General features: G+C 43.8%; 1 protein-coding gene across 1 annotated transcript in view; it reads right to left on the bottom strand.

Moving 5' to 3' along the window:
* Positions 1-13,153: 13,153 nt before the first annotated feature.
* LOC126428244 (probable cytochrome P450 304a1) overlaps positions 13,154-16,511 on the bottom strand; it is a 34,599-nt gene continuing 31,241 nt past the window's right edge. The window contains exons 8-9 of the mRNA XM_050090159.1: positions 15,601-15,742; positions 13,154-13,605 (exon numbers count right to left, since the gene is read on the bottom strand). Coding sequence (XP_049946116.1) covers positions 13,430-13,605; positions 15,601-15,742 — 318 coding nt within the window. The 3' untranslated portion in view covers positions 13,154-13,429. The remainder of the gene's footprint in view (positions 13,606-15,600; positions 15,743-16,511) is intronic.

Below are 16,511 nucleotides of genomic sequence, written 5' to 3'. Positions count from 1 at the left end.
CGTTACTAGATTGGGAAAGAGAAGGCATGGAACCAAGAGTATTTCATTGCGACGCAATTTCTGTGTTAATTCGTCAATATGATTGTGCGAGGGATACAGTAAAGAAGAAATAGTGCATTGGAAAGGAGATACTATACCCCAAAGGAAAATCCTGTCGTTGACGTAGAAACGTTCCTAGATTGGGAAAGAGTAGTTATAGAACACAGAGTATTTCATTGCGACGCAATTTCTGTGTTAATTAGTCAGTATGAGTGTGCGAGGGATACAGTAAAGAAGAAGTAGTGCATCGGAAAGGAGATACTCTACCCCAGAGGACAATTATGTCGTTGCCGTAGAAACGTTCCTAGATTGGGAAAGAGTGGACATGGAACCATGAGTATTTCATTGCGACACAATTTGTTTGTCAATTCGTCAATATGAATGTGCGAGGGATACAGTTAAGAAGAAATAGTGCATCGGAATGGAGATACTCGACCCCAAAAGAAAAACCTGTCGAAGACGTAGAAACGTGCCTGGATTGGGGAAGAGTAGGCATAGAACACAGAGTAATTCATTGCGACGCAATTTCTGTGTTAATTAGTCAATGTGAGGTAGCGGGGGATACAGTAATGAGGAAATAGTGCATCGGAAAGGAGATACTCGACCCCAAAAGAAAATCCTGTCGTTGCCATAGAAACGTTCCTAGATTGGGAAAGAGTAGGCATGGAACCAAGAGTATTTATTGCGACGCAATTTCTGTGTTAATTCGTCAATATGAGTGTGTGAGGGATACAGTAAAGAAGAAATAGTGCATCGGAAAGGAGTTACTCTACCCCAATGGAAAATCCTGTCGTTGACGTAGAAACGTTCCTAGATTGGGAAAGAGAAGGCGTGGAACCAAGAGTATTTCATTGCGACGCAATTTCTGTGTTAATTCGTCAATATGAGTGTGTGTGGGATACAGTAAAGAAGAAATAGTGCATCGGAAAGGAGATACTCTGCCCCAAAAGAAAAACCTGTCGTTGCCATAGAAACGTTCCTAGATTGGGAAAGAGAAGGCATAGAACACAGAGTATTTCATTGCGACGCAATTTCTGTGTTAATTCGTCAATATGAGGGTGCGGGGGATACAGTAAGGAAGAAATAGTGCATTGGAAAGGAGATACTCGACCCCAAAAGAAAATCCTGTCGTTGACGTAGAAACTTGCCTAGATTGAGAAAGAGAGGGCATGGAGCAGAGAGTATTTCGCTGCGACGCTATTTCATTGTTAATTCATCAATGTGAGGGTGCGAGGGATACGGTAAAGAAGAAATTGTGCATCAGAAAGGAGATACTCGTCCCCAAAAGAAAGTCCTGTCGTTGCCATAGAAACGTTTCCTAGATTGGGAAAGAGAAGGCATGGAACCAAGAGTATTTCATTGCAACGCAATTTCTGTGTTAAATCGTCAATGTGATGGTGCAAGGGATACAGTAAGGAAGAAATAGTGCATCGGAAAGGAGATACTCGACCCCAAAAGAAAAACCTGTCGTTGACGTAGAAACGTGCCTAGATTGAGAAAGAGAGGGCATGGAGCAGAGAGTATTTCACTGCGACGCTATTTCATTGTTAATTCGTCAATGTGAGTGTGCGAGGGACACAGTAATGAAGAAATAGTGCATCAGAAAGAATATACTCTACCCCAAAGTAAAATCCTTTCGTTTACTTAGAAACGTTCCTAGATTGGGAAAGAGTAGGCATGGAACACAGAGTATTTCTTTGTGACGCAATTTCAATGTTAATTCGTCAATGTGAGGGTGCGAGGGATACAGTAAGGAAGAAATAGTGCATCGGAAAGGAGATGCTTGACCCCAAAAGAAGAACCAGTGGTTGACGTAGAAACGTGCCTAGAAAGAGAGGGCATGGAGCAGGGAGTATTTCACTGCGACGCAATTTCTGTGTTAATTCGTCAATGTGAGGGTGCGAGGGATATGATAAAAAAGAAATTGTGCATCAGAAAGGAGATACTCTACCCCAAAATAAAATCCTGTCGTTGCCATAGATACGTTTCCTAGATTGGGAAAGAGAAGGCATGGAACCAAGAGTATTTCATTGCGACGCAATTTCTGTGTAAATTCGTCAATATGAGTGTGCGAGGGATACAGTAAAGAAGTAATAGTGCATCGGAAAGGAGATACTCTACCCCAAAGGAAAATCCTGTCGTTGCCGTAGAAACGTTCCTAGTTGGGAAAGAGTAGGCATGGAACACAGTGTATTTCATTGCGACGCAATTTCTGTGTTAATTCGTCAATGTGAGGTTGTGGGGGATACAGTAATGATGAAATAGTGCATTGGAAAAGAGATTCTCGACCCCAAAAGAAAATGCAGTCGTTGACATAGAAACGTGCCTAGATTGAGATAGAGAGGGCATGGAACAGGGAGTATTTCACTGCGACGCAATTTCTGTGTTAATTCGTCAATGTGAGGATGCGAGGGACACGGTAAGGAACAAATAGTGCGTCAGAAAGAAGGTACTGTCCCCCAACGGAAAATCCTGTCGTTGCCGTAGAAACGTTCCTAGATTGGAAAGAGAAGCCATAGAACACAGAGTATTTCATTGTGACGCAATTTCTGTGTTAATTCGTCAATGTGAGGGTGCGGGGGATACAGTAAGGAAGAATTAGTGCATCAGAAAGGAGATACTTGACCCCAAAAGAAAAACCAGTCGTTGCCATAGAAACGTTTGCTAGATTGGGAAAGAGAAGGCATGAAACCCACAGTATTTCATTGCAACGCAATTTCTGTGTTACTTCGTCAATGTGATGGTGCAAGGGATACAGTAAGGAAGAAATAGTGCATCGGAAAGGAGATACGCTACCCCAAAGGAAAATCCTGTCGTTGCTGTAGAAACGTTCCTAGATTGGGAAAGAGCAGGCATGGAACACAGTGTATTTCATTGCGACGCAATTTCTGTGTTAATTCGTCAATGTGAGGGTGCGAGGGATATAGTAATGAAGAAATAGTTTATCAGATAGCAGATACTCTATCCCAAAGGAAAATCCTGTCGTTGCCATAGAAACGTTCCTAGATTGGGAAAGAGTAGGCATGGAACACGGAGTATTTCATTGCGACGCAATTTCTGTGTTAATTCGTCAATCTGAGGGTGTGGGGGATACAGTTATGAAGAAATAGTGCTTCGGAAAGGAGATACTAGACCCCAAAAGAAAATCATGTCCTTGCCGTAGAAACGTTCCTAGATTGGGAATGAGAACGCATAGAACACAGAGTAATTCATTGCGACGCAATTTCTGTGTTAATTCGTCAATGTGAGAGTGCAAGGGATAGAGTAAAGAAGAAATAGTGTATGGGAAAGGAGATACTCTACCCCAAAGGAAACTCCTGTCGTTGCCGTAGAAACGTTCCTAGATTGGGAAAGAGTAGGCATGGGACACAGAGTATTTCATTGCGACGGAATTTCTGTGTCAATTCGTCAATGTGAGGGTGTGATGGATACAGTAAAGAAGAAATAGTGCATCAGAAAGGAGATACTCTACCCCAAAAAAAATCCTTTCGTTGCCGTAGAAACGTTCCTAGATTGGGAAAGAGTAGGCATGGAACACAGAGTACATCATTGCGAAGAAATTTCTGTATCAATTCGTCGATGGTAGGGTGTGAAGGATACAGTAAAGAAGAAATAGTGCATGGGAAAGGAGATACTCTACCCCAAAGGAAAATCCTGTCGTTGCCATAGAAACGTTCCTAGATTGGGAAAGAGTAGACATGGTGCAAAGAGTATTTCATTGCGACGCAATTTCGGTGTTAATTCGTCAATGTGAGGGTGCGAAGGATACAGTTAAGAAGAAATAGTGCATCGGAAAGGAGGTACTCTAACTCAAAGGAAAATCCTGTCGTTGCCTCAGAAACGTTCCTACTTTGGGAAGGAGAAGGCATGGAACCAAGAGTATTTCATTGCGACGCAATTTCTGTGTTAATTCGTCAATGTGAGGGTGCAAGGGATTGAATAAAGAAGAAAAGGGCATCGGAAAGGAGATACTCGACCAAAAAAAGATAAATCTGTCACTGTCGTAGAAACGTTTATAGATTGGGAAAGAGAAGGCATAGAACACAGAGTATTTCATTGCGACGCAATTTCTGTGTTAATTCGTCAATATGAGTGTGCGAGGGATACAGTAAAGTAGAAATAGTGCATCGAAAAGGAGATACTCTACCCCAAAGGAAAATCCTGTCGTTGCCATAGAAACATTCCTAGAGTGGGAAAGAGTAGGCATGGAACTCAGAGTATTTCATTGCGACGCTATTTCTGTCTTAATTCGTCAATGTGAGGGTGTGGGGGATACAGTAATGAAGAAATAGTGCATCGGAAAGGAGATACTCGACACCAAAAGAAAATCCTGTCGTTGCCGTAGAAACATTCCTAGATTGGGAAAGAGAAGTTATGGAACAGAGTATATCATTGCGAGGCAGTTTCTGTGTTAATACGTCAATGTGAGGGTGCGGGGGCTACAGTCATGAAGAAATAGTGCATCGGAAAGGAGATACTCGACCCCAAAGGAAAATATTGAGGGTTGCCGTAGAAACGTTCCTAGATTGGGAAAGAGAAGGCAAGGAACCAAGAGTATTTCATTGCGACGCAATTTCTGTGTTAATTCGTCAATGTGAGTGTGCAAGGGATTGAATAAAGAAGAAATAGGGCGTCGGAAAGGAGATACTCGACGAAAAAAGATAAACCTGTCATTGTCGTAGTAACGTTTATAGATTGGGAAAGAGAAGGCATGGAACCCAGAGTATTTCACTGCGACGTAATTTCTGTGTTGATTCGTCAATGAAAGGGTGCGAGGGATACAGAAACGAAGAAATAGTGCTTTAGAAAGTAGATACTCGACCCCAAAAGAAGATCTATTCCATGCCGTAGAGACATTGGGAGATAGAAGGCATGAAACCCAGACTATTTCATTGCGACGCAATTTCTGTGCTAATTCGTCAATGTGAGGTAGCGTGGGATGCAATATAGAAGAAATAGTGCATCGGAAAGGAGACACTCGACCCCAAAAGGAAATCCTGTAGTTGCTGTGGAAACGTTCCCCGATTTGGAAAGAGGAGGCATGGAACCAAGACTACTTCATTGCGACGCAATTTCTGTGTTAATTCATCAATGTGAGGGTGCGAGGGATACAGTAAAGAAGAAAAAGGCTCATTTTATCCGCCTTTCTGGACCTTTACTGTAGCTTAAACAACGCCCTCACAGCTGAAAGAAGCTTTAGGAACTTTGGAGCGGTTGTTACCTCTCGCGGAATTCCGACGGCTCGGCACTGTCAGCAGTGTGTGGGCTACACACACAACAAAAATGGCTCTGAGCACTATGGGACTTAACTTCTCAGGTCATCAGTCCCCTAGACTTAGAACTACTTAAACCTAACTAACCTAAGGACATCACACACATTCATGCCCGAGGCATGATTCGAACCTGCGACCGTAGCAGCAGCGCGGTTCTGGACTGTACCGCCTAGAACCGCTCGGCCACTCCGGCCGGCACACCCACACTAACAAAACAGCCTTAAGCAAACGCCATCCTCCCTGGCGCCGATGTCACCTTTTATGACCTGCGCTAAGTTAATGCTGCCCATCCTCCTGCTGTGAAACTGCCAGCCCAGACAAATGTAATTCTCAAGAAGCAGAACGCCCACGAGCACTTCATATATTGGAAATCGCTTCCGGATAATCTTTCATAAAAATGAAGGAATATGAAATTTTCAAATCCAATTAACTCGACCTACATATCACTCTATATAACCTGCATCTCAAAATTGATAATGTGAAAGTCGACAAACATCTACATCAACATCTACATGGATACTCTGCAGTTCTCACTTAAAGTGCCTCGCAGAGGGTTCATCGAACCATTTTCATACTATTTCTCTACCATTCCACTCTCGAATGGCGCAAGCGAAAAAGCAACACCTAAACCTTTCCTTTCGAGCTCTGATTTCTCATATTTTATTATGATGATTTCGACCTACGTAGGTGGGTGTCAACAAAATACACTCCTGGAAATTGAAATAAGAACACCGTGAATTCCTTGTCCCAGGAAGGGGAAACTTTATTGACACATTCCTGGGGTCAGATACATCACATGATCACACTGACAGAACCACAGGCACATAGATACAGGCAACAGAGCATGCACAATGTCGGCACTAGTACAGTGTATATCCACCTTTCGCAGCAATGCAGGCTGCTATTCTCCCATGGAGACGATCGTAGAGATGCTGTGGAACGGCTTGCCATGCCATTTCCACCTGGCGCCTCAGTTGGGCCAGCGTTCGTGCTGGACGTGCAGACCACGTGAGACGACGCTTCATCCAGTCCCAAACATGCTCAATGGGGGACAGATCCGGAGATCTTGCTGGCCAGGGTAGTTGAGTTACACCTTCTAGAGCACGTTGGGTGGCACGGGATACATGCGGACGTGCATTGTCCTGTTGGAACAGCAAGTTCCCTTGCCGGTCTAGGAATGGTAGAACGATGGGTTCGATGACGGTTTGGATGTACCGTGCACTATTCAGTGTCCCCTCGACGATCACCAGTGGTGTACGGCCAGTGTAGGAAATCGCTCCCCACACCATGATGCCGGGTGTTGGCCCTGTGTGCCTCGGTCGTATGCAGTCCTGATTGTGGCGCTCACCTGCACGGCGCCAAACACGCATACGACCATCATTGGCACCAAGGCAGAAGCGACTCTCATCGCTGAAGACGACACGTCTCCATTCGTCCCTCCATTCACGCCTGTCGCGACACCACTGGAGGCGGGCTGCACGATGTTGGGGCGTGAGCGGAAGACGGCCTAACGGTGTGCGGGACCGTAGCCCAGCTTCATGGAGATGGTTGCGAATGGTCCTCGCCGATACCCCAGGAGCAACAGTGTCCCTAATTTGCTGGGAAGTGGCGGTGCGGTCCCCTACGGCACTGCGTAGGATCCTACGGTCTTGGCGTGCATCCGTGCGTCGCTGCGGTCCGGTCCCAGGTCGACGGGCACGTGCACCTTCCGCCGACCACTGGCGACAACATCGATGTACTGTGGAGACCTCACGCCCCACGTGTTGAGCAATTCGGCGGTACGTCCACCCGGCCTCCCGCATGCCCACTATACGCCCTCGCTCAAAGTCCGTCAACTGCACATACGGTTCACGTCCACGCTGTCGCGGCATGCTACCAGTGTTAAAGACTGCGATGGAGCTCCGTATGCCACGGCAAACTGGCTGACACTGACGGCGGCGGTGCACAAATGCTGCGCAGCTAGCGCCATTCGACGGCCAACACCGCGGTTCCTGGTGTGTCCGCTGTGCCGTGCGTGCGATCATTGCTTGTGCAGCCCTCTCGCAGTGTCCGGAGCAAGTATGGTGGATCTGACACACCGGTGTCAATGTGTTCTTTTTTCCATTTCCAGGAGTGTATTTTCGCGTTCGTAAGATAAAGTTCCTATTGAAATTTCGTAAATAGATCTCGCCGCAAAGAAAACTGCCTTTGTTTCAGTGACTGCCACCCCAACTAGGGTATCGTATCAATGATCACCCCTATTGCGCGATAACAAGGAACGAGCTGCCTTTCTTTGCACTTTTTCGATGTCCTCCGTCAATCCTACCTGCTAAGGATCCCACACCGCGCAGCAGTATTCCAGCAGAGGAGGGACAAGTGTAATGTAGGCTGTCTCTTTAGTGGGTTTGTCGCATCTTCTAAATGTTCTGCCAACATACCTTCAGTTTGGCTATTTTTCATAGCTTCCTCGCTAAATTCTGATTAAGATAGTGCACTCACATTCACAAGGAATGGCTTTCAAATCACCATTCATGGAACCTGGATTGTGTTTTCAACAGTGAGAAATATCGATCAAATACTAGTAGGAAACGTAGCGTTACTGGATGCTAAATGTAAGTTCTGGGTGTGTGGGTGCGTAAAACTCCCCTTTGGAAACGGCAGTGTATTTATTTTCCCTATTCTTTACCTAAATATGTATTGAGAGGTGCATGTTATCTTTATTGGCTCTCGCTTTCTTTCTGAAATTACATTATTTTCTGACAGTGATCGTTTGCTTGTACGTCGCTGTGGAGTTTTTGGTTTCTACATAGAAAGACACTGAATAGCTGCCGACCTCTTTCCGTGAATAACATTACCTTTTCAGATGCAAGAAAACATGACTGATTTTGTACTACCGATACATAAAGTGCTAAAAAAAAAAAAACTTTACCACCAGAAATGTCTTACTGCATTCCAAGAGACTGCCTACATGTCTTTTCATTTATCTTTTACAACAATAGAATGTTAGAATACTTTACTTATCTCATGGAGACTCACTCACTCTCTCGTCAATCTTTACGTTGGGTGGAAGCTTATGGTAAGTTCTCTGGTGTAAATGGTTTATTGAATAATTAGTGGCTTAATTTATGAAACATTGTCTTATATGGTAGAAATACACTGAGGCAAGAAAATCCATGATCTCGTGTCAGACTTCCTTTTGCCTGCCACAGTGCGATAGCTCGATGTGGTATGGCCTCAACAAGTCGTTGGAGTTCCCCTACAGAAATATTCAGCTATGCTGCCTCTGTATAGGTCCATAATTGCGAAACTGTTGCCGGTGCAGTATTTTGTGCACCAGTCGACCTCTCGATTACGTCCCATAAATATTCAGTGGGATTCATGTCGGGCGATCTGGGTGGCCAAATCATTCGCTCGAATTGTCCAGAATTGTGGTTCAGTGACATGGCGCATGGTCATCCGTAAAAAAAACCATCGTTGTTTAGGAACATCAATTGCTCCAAATGGTATGCAAGCAGCCAAACATAACCATTTCCAGTCAGTGATCGGTTCAATTGGACCGGACGACCCAATCGTCTCCATGTAAACACAGCCTACACCGCTATGGAGACACCACCAGTTTGCACAGTGCCTTGCTGACAACTTCAGCCCTTAGCTTCGTAGGATCTGTGACATGCTGGAACTCTGCCATCAGCTCTTACCAACTGAAATCGGGACTGCTCTCACCAGCCCACGGTTTTCCAGTCGTCCAGGGTCCAACATATGTGGTCCCGATCCCAGGAGATGCGCTGCAGGGGATTTCGTGCTGTTGGCAGAGGCACTCGCGTCGGTCGTCTGCCGCCACAGCCCATTAACGCCAAACTTCGCCGCTGTGCCCTGACGGATACTTTCGCCGCATGCCCCACATGGATTTCTATGGTTATTTCACGCAGCGTTGCTTGTCTACTAGCACTGACTACGCAAACGCCGCTGCGGTCGGTCGTTAAGTGAAGGTCGCCAGCGACTGTGTTGTTCGTGGTGAGAGGTAACGTGTTTTGACTCTGTGGGGCTCGGAATCTAGAATTTCCGAAATTGTACCTCCCATGCATCTAGCTCTAACAAGGGAACCTCCCCATCGCACCCCCCTCAGATTTAGTTATAACTTGGCACAGTGGATAGGCCTTGATAAACCGAACACAGATCAATTGAGAAAACAGGAAGAAGTTGTGTGAAACTGTGAAAAAATAAGCAAAATATACAAACTGAGTGGTCCATGGGCCACATAGGCAACATCAAGGAGCACGTGAGCTAAGGAACGCCGTGGTCTCGTGGTAGCGTGAGCAGCTGCAGAAGGACAGGTCCTTGGTTCAAGTCTTCGCACAAGTAAAAATTTTACTTTCTTTATTTTTGCATAGTTGTTATCTGTCCGTTCGTTCATTGACGTCTCTGTTCACTGTAATAAGTTTAGTGTCCGTGTTTTGCGACCGCATCGCAAAACCGTGCGATTAGTAGACGAAAGGACGTGCCTCTCCAATCGGAACCGAAAACATTTGATCGCAAGGTCATAGGTCAACCGATTCCTCCACAGGAAAACACATCTGATATATTCTAAACGACACTGGTGACGGCATGTGCGTCACATGACAGGAATATGTTGTCGACCCACCTAACTTGTACACTTGCCGAATGGGTTAAAAGATTCTTCTACCTTGCCCGATTTAGGTTTTCTTGTGGATGTGATAATCACTCCCAAAAAAGTGATGAAAACATAAGAGTTTGTCACATAAACTGAAAATAAAAAATTAAAGCTTTCACTCGATGGAAGATTTGAACCAAGGACCTTTCATTCCGCAGCTGCTCACGTTACCACGAGACCACGGCGCTCGTGCAATCCCACTGTCCTTGATGTTGCCTATCTTCCCATGGACTACTCAATTTGTATATTTTGCTTATTTTTTTCACAGTTCCACGCAACTTCTTCCTGTTGTCTCAATTGATTTGTGTTCAGTTTTTCAAGGCCTATCCAATGTGCCAACTTATAACTAAATCTGAGGGGGGTGCGATGGGGAGGTTCCCTTGTAAGTAGCGTTCTGCGTTCAAAATCTGTTAATTCCCTTCGTGCATCCATAATCACGTCGCAAACCTTTTCGCATGAATCGCCTGAGTTGCAACGACAGTTCAAACAATGCACTCCCTTTTTTATACCTTATGCATGCCATACTACCGCCGTATATGTGCATCTCACTATCCCATGACTTCTGCCACCTTGCCTTTTGTAATTAGGTGTGTTGAAAATACTCCTACAGCAGATTGTGTACAGCTTATTTTCCAAAACGATATTTCAAAACTAGCCTTATTATACATAGATGTACGTGCTGTGAAAGTTTCTTTAATTTATGTTCTAACAAAATTTTTCGTTTCTCAAAATTAATTAATGGTGGTGGGGTACTTTGCATAATTTCAAATTGTTATAAAAATTGATTACGCAGTTCTCAAGGAAGTTAATTACGTATAAACTTTTATATGAAAAATATTTTTTATATGTCTTGATTTCGAAGATATTGACTTTAAACCTAATATGCCTAATTACGTTTTCGAATGTGTTTTTCGCCTAGGAAGTGAGAATGATGAAAAAAAAAAGGCATCGCGTAATTTTGCCCCCTCTTCACACCTACCAAGTTTGTTCCAGACTGTTTGTTTACACTTTTGAATGGTCCCTTGTTTGTCACATGATTTGCCCAGTTGTATAATTGACCGAGATGCTTTCTCTCTCTCTCTCTCCCTCTCTCTCTCTTTGTCACACACACACACACACACACACACACACAAACACTGCTTCTCAAAGGCAGCAGGTACCTCTCTTCGTTCGTTTAATTTAAATTAGTGGCATCTTCTAGACATGAATTTTCAGCTGAGTTATATGAGGGATGGTTAGCTCGTCACAGGTTATCCAAACTGAGCTTTACTGCAATGCTAGCAAGGGTGCAGAAAAATATAACGAGTAGAGTGCAAATAATGCTCTCATATTGTTATATATATTTCTGGTTGCAGTCCACTAATAGAAACAAATTTTTCTAACAATCTAACTGACAATAAAAGTGTTTTCACTGTTTTCACCTTTTCGTGACCGACGCTTGGATATGAAAGTATGTATATAGATAGTTCGTAGAAAGTATTCTCCAAGTCGCTGCAAAGAAGACGACAAACAGCAGTGAAAATAACGCAGGTATACAGGCAGCATTAACAACACGGTTCACTATCTTAACAACCACGAGACGCGCTTTTTAAGTAGGTAACGCTTTTAAAATATGACCACTGCAGTCGGCGACCTGCTCATAGAACTGAGTACCGGCATCTCATGATTTACCACAGACGCCACAACGTGTTAACATTGGTCTGCTCTTATTTAAAATGCTTCAGATAACTGAAGCCGAAACAAGGCCCCGGGAGTAGACGACATTCCTTTAGAACTGCTGATAGCCTTGGGAGACCCAACCCTGACAGCATTCTTTCATCCTGTAAGCGAGATGAATGAGACAGGCGAAATACCCTCAGACTTCATGAATATAATAATCAAATGGCTCTGAACACTATGCGACTCAACTGCTGAGGTCATCAGTCGCCTAGAACTTAGAACTAATTAAACCTAACTAACCTAAGGACAGCACACAACACCCAGCCATCACGAGGCAGAGAAAATCCCTGACCCCGCCGGGAATCGAACCCGGGAACCCGGGAGTGGGAAGCGAGAACGCTACCGCACGACCACGAGATGCGGGCAATATAATAATCCTAATCCCAAAGACGCTACAGAAGAATCTTGAAAATTAGATGTGTAGATCACATAACTAATGAGGAGGTATTGAACAGAATTGGCGAGAAGAGAAATTTTGTGGCACTACTTGACTAGAAGAAGGGATCGTTTGTTAGGACACGTTCTGAGGCATCAAGGGATGACCAATCTAATGTTGGAGGCAATCGTGGAGGGAGACCAAGAGATGAATACACTAACGACATTCAGAAGGATGTAGGTTGCAGTAGGTACTGGGAGATGAAGAGGCTTGCACAGGATAGGGTAGCATGGAGAGCTGCATCAAACCAGTCTCTGGACTGAAGACCACAACAACAATTGAAAATCCTCCTGAGTACGAAATACGTACAGTGATTCGTCTTCTCTCTGCGAAAGACGTTACAGTGCAGATTATCACCGGCAGACAAAAGAAGTTCATGCAGAAAACTGTGTGACCGGTGCAGTTGTAAGAAGGGCGTTTAGAGACGGCAATGCTGATGTTTGACGTATTGTGAAGTGGGCAACCATCTGTTCAAATCTTCGTATAATTGAAACGGATGACTTGGGATGTCAGCTAGTATAATATATGTTAAAAATGACAAGATTCCTCCAGCTGTATTAAGGTGTTGCTTTCATTGGCAACTAGTTTCGATGTTGTTACAACATCATCTTCAGGCGCATACTTGTTGACAGCAACCATATGTGTCTAACACTAGTAGTCAGTGGTCACATAGGATGTTGCATGCGGAAGGCAGGTAGTAACCGTAGCGGTCGCGCGGTTCCAGACTGAAGCGCCTAGAACCGCTCGGCCACAGCGGCCGGCGCAAACATATGTCATTACCAATATTTTGTGCAGGAACTTGACGGAGAAGCTCAACGGTGCATTTCGTCCACGTCTAGTGAGTTTTCTGCAGCTTCAAGGTGTGTCAAGAAAATGACGATGACCTCACCAATGGTCATTCAGTGCTGCTCGACAAATACGGTCGCAGCTTTCTATAAGGAAGAACTTCAGGTGCCTTTGTTTGTAGTCATAAGTTCCTTAATATAAGTGAAAATTTTATTGAAAATTAAATTACAGTACAAGCTTTGGTGCAAGGATAAAATGTTTTACAATTCACATGTGTGTGTGTTTTTTTTTTTGTTAAACAAAGGATACATACTTGAAAAAGTCATGCCTCCTATATATAAGAAAGCAATACAGAAACAGAATCTGTTTGCTAGCAATAAGGCTAATATTTCCATATTTGATGTCATGGAAAACTGTTTTTGTTCTCTGTAAAGTGACAGTATTTTTTAACACGTATGCGCCTTCTGCCTGGGTTGTGAGACAGGCGGTGCTGTTTGTTAGCCTGGAGTGGAGTGCAGGGTGCACCTATCGGGCCTGGAATTCGACCCACAGAGCGGGCGGCGTCTCGACCACCCCCGGGATGTTGCTGATGCAGGGCGGCGGCACCCCGTCCGACCGGATGAAGAAGTTCTGCAGGATCGTCGCCAGCATCAGGAACATGTTCTGCCGCGCGAACGTCTCCCCGGGGCACACGCGCTTGCCTGCCAACACCAAAGCACGTCAGTGCAGTGACTTTCTCTAGACGTCCCAAAACAGTGGCTGACAGATGTAATCACACGTCTGACAAAGAGAGAAGATAACACATCAAAATGGAAAAACTTGGCATAAATATCTCGTTCCTAGCAGGTGTTTGCTTGCTGAATTTCATGCAAAGAGATGTCACTTTAAAGTGTGATTAATCCACTAATACCGTTACTGAAGACTGCTTAATGCCAGCTACTGTGGAAAACACCCAGGGTTAATGATACAGAATATGTTGTGAAGTGCTGTGACGACAAGAAACTGGAGGAAGACGGGGAGATTCATTATCCTGCCTTGTGTTTAATATAAACCTTGGAAAACGTCATAAGATGTGCAGACATCAATAAGAGGGAAACTGGCCTGGGCACATCACTCAGGGGTTACCATAGCAACTGATGTTGATATAATTGCAAGAAAAACAAGTACACTTTAGAAGTCTTGACAGAGCTGCTACAAACATAAACCTGCATGTAAAGAAAGGGAAAACTTAGTACGAGGGATATTCAACAATTAGAGGCAAATTGATGGGGAAAAAGGGTGTGTATTTTTACGAAACATAATCCCCACCAATATTAATACGTTTGTCCCAAAGATGAACTATTTTTTTCGTACTATCTGACGCAAACAAGTCCCTGTCTTGCTGTCTGAACAACTTTCCCACAAATTCTTTTGCCTTCTCGTCGTTGCCGAACTTTTTTTCAACGTAATGTTCCTTGAGTGGACCAAACAAATGAAAGTTTTGTTTACAGAAGAAACCCCTTCGCTTTCATAGCGTTTTTCCAAGACTGTACACACTCTGAATCTTGTTTCCTTCCGTTGTTGCGTTAACTCTTTCGGCACCCACTTTGCACTTGTTCTGTTGTACTTGAGCTTGTTACAGATTGCGTTATGAACTGTGCCAACACTTCCTGCAACTGTCTTTGCTATACGTTAAACTGTTATACATCGGTCTTTAGCAATAATGTCGTCACTGCAGGTTTCTAGCGAGGCAATTGACATTTCAACTGGCTGTCTGTCACTGAGGATCGATCGTTTTTTAACTGTTCTACTTGGTTATAAAAATATCCGCGGCGCATACAACTTTCACCATTTTGTAAAATCATTCGAGAAAAGACTTTAGGCGGTTTTTCTTCTTCAGTAAACAAAATACGGATCACCGAACATTGTTCAACTAATGTGGAGACTTCAAGGATGAGTGGGTTTACCTCATAATCCTATTTTCTATGTTCCACAGGACCTGGAACTTAGTATAATTCAGCAGATGACATATTTACAAAGACTGTCGGGAATCGCTGCTGTGTGACATTAATTTTTGTCTATCTTTAACTATAGGTTTGTTTCAGATGCACTACCGTTATCAAATGAACTACAGTAAAGTGTGGGTGACGTTATATTCGTTACACAGATTGCCGGCCGGTGTGGCCCTGCGGTTCTAAGCGCTTCAGTTTGGAACCACGTGACCGCTACGGTCGCAGGTTCGAATCCTGCCTCGGGCATGGATGTGAGTGATGTCCTTAGGTTAGTTAGGTTTAAGTAGTTCTGAGTTCTAGGGGACTGATGACCTCAGAAGTTAAGTCCCATAGTGCTCAGAGCCATTTCGTTACACATATTTATGTTATGGTACGACATTGAGCATGGATTGCTACTTATATATTGTCTAGATGGATTGACGTATATATATAACCTCGTTTGTAACTGTATTTTGACTGTCGTCCTATATTCGTTGAAGTAACGTAGTAATTAATTTTATTATGACAGTAATGTGACAGTTTTGGAGCTGTGATGTCATATGTTTACAAAGATAAACACATATATATATATATATATATATATATATATATATATATATATATATATGGTTTTAGATGTATCTATGGTTGCTGCATGTTCGAAGTAGTCTGTTTATATGATATCATACCTCCAAAACTGGAAATACTGGAAGACGGAGTACGTACCAGTGCTGAACGGCAGAGTGTAGTCCTTGGTGGTGATCTTCCCGTCTGGGCCGATGAACCTGTCTGGCCTGAACCTATCTGGGTCTCCCCACACGTCCTTGTCCATGTGCATGCTCCACAGGTTGGTCACCACTACGGTTCCCTGTAACACAAAACTACTCTGTCATTTATTGCATTACCCTAGGTTAACACCAACATCGACAGACTTGGCAATTTGAAGAAAAAATGTTTTGTTATGAAATAAAAGTTGTTAACGTCGTCTTGCCATCCTTTTCGTGACACCATTTTTTTGTTAAACTAGTAACATACGACGATTACATGACGCATTTAGTTTCCTCGGAATTGATGTTAATGTTCTGGTTTCCGTCCTAAGATTGGTTTAATGCTGCTCTACTTCCTAATCAATTCTGTGCAAGGCTCTTCATCTCTGCATACCTATCGCGACCTACATCCATTTGAATTTCCATACAGTCTTGATGCCTCCCTCTTCAAACGTAAGCCCTCTCTACCACTCCCCCACCTCCTCCACACACACACACACACACTCACATTGCACTGCATTATCATACTGACGAATCTCCGAAGCCTGACGATGTGTTCTGTCAACCGATTCCGTCTTTTAGTCAGGATGCCCATAAATTTCTTTTTTCCCCAATTCTGTCCAGTAGCTCCTCATTATTTACTCGATCTACCCACCTAATCTTCAGCATTCTTCTATGGCACCACACTACAAAAACTTCTCGTCTTATCTGAACTGCTTATTTACCACAGTTCACTTCTGTGCATGGCTACCTTGCAGCAAATACTATCAGAAAAGACTTCTTGACATATAAACTCATATCAGATGTTAATAAATTCCTCTTTTACAGATATGATTTTCTTGGTATTACCAGCCTGCCTTTTATATACTC

This window comes from Schistocerca serialis, chromosome 12 (genome assembly GCF_023864345.2).
Source record: "Schistocerca serialis cubense isolate TAMUIC-IGC-003099 chromosome 12, iqSchSeri2.2, whole genome shotgun sequence".
NCBI lineage: Eukaryota > Metazoa > Arthropoda > Insecta > Orthoptera > Acrididae > Schistocerca > Schistocerca serialis.
The sequence above is the reverse complement of the archived record's forward strand: the minus strand, read 5'-3'. Positions and strand labels throughout refer to the sequence as shown.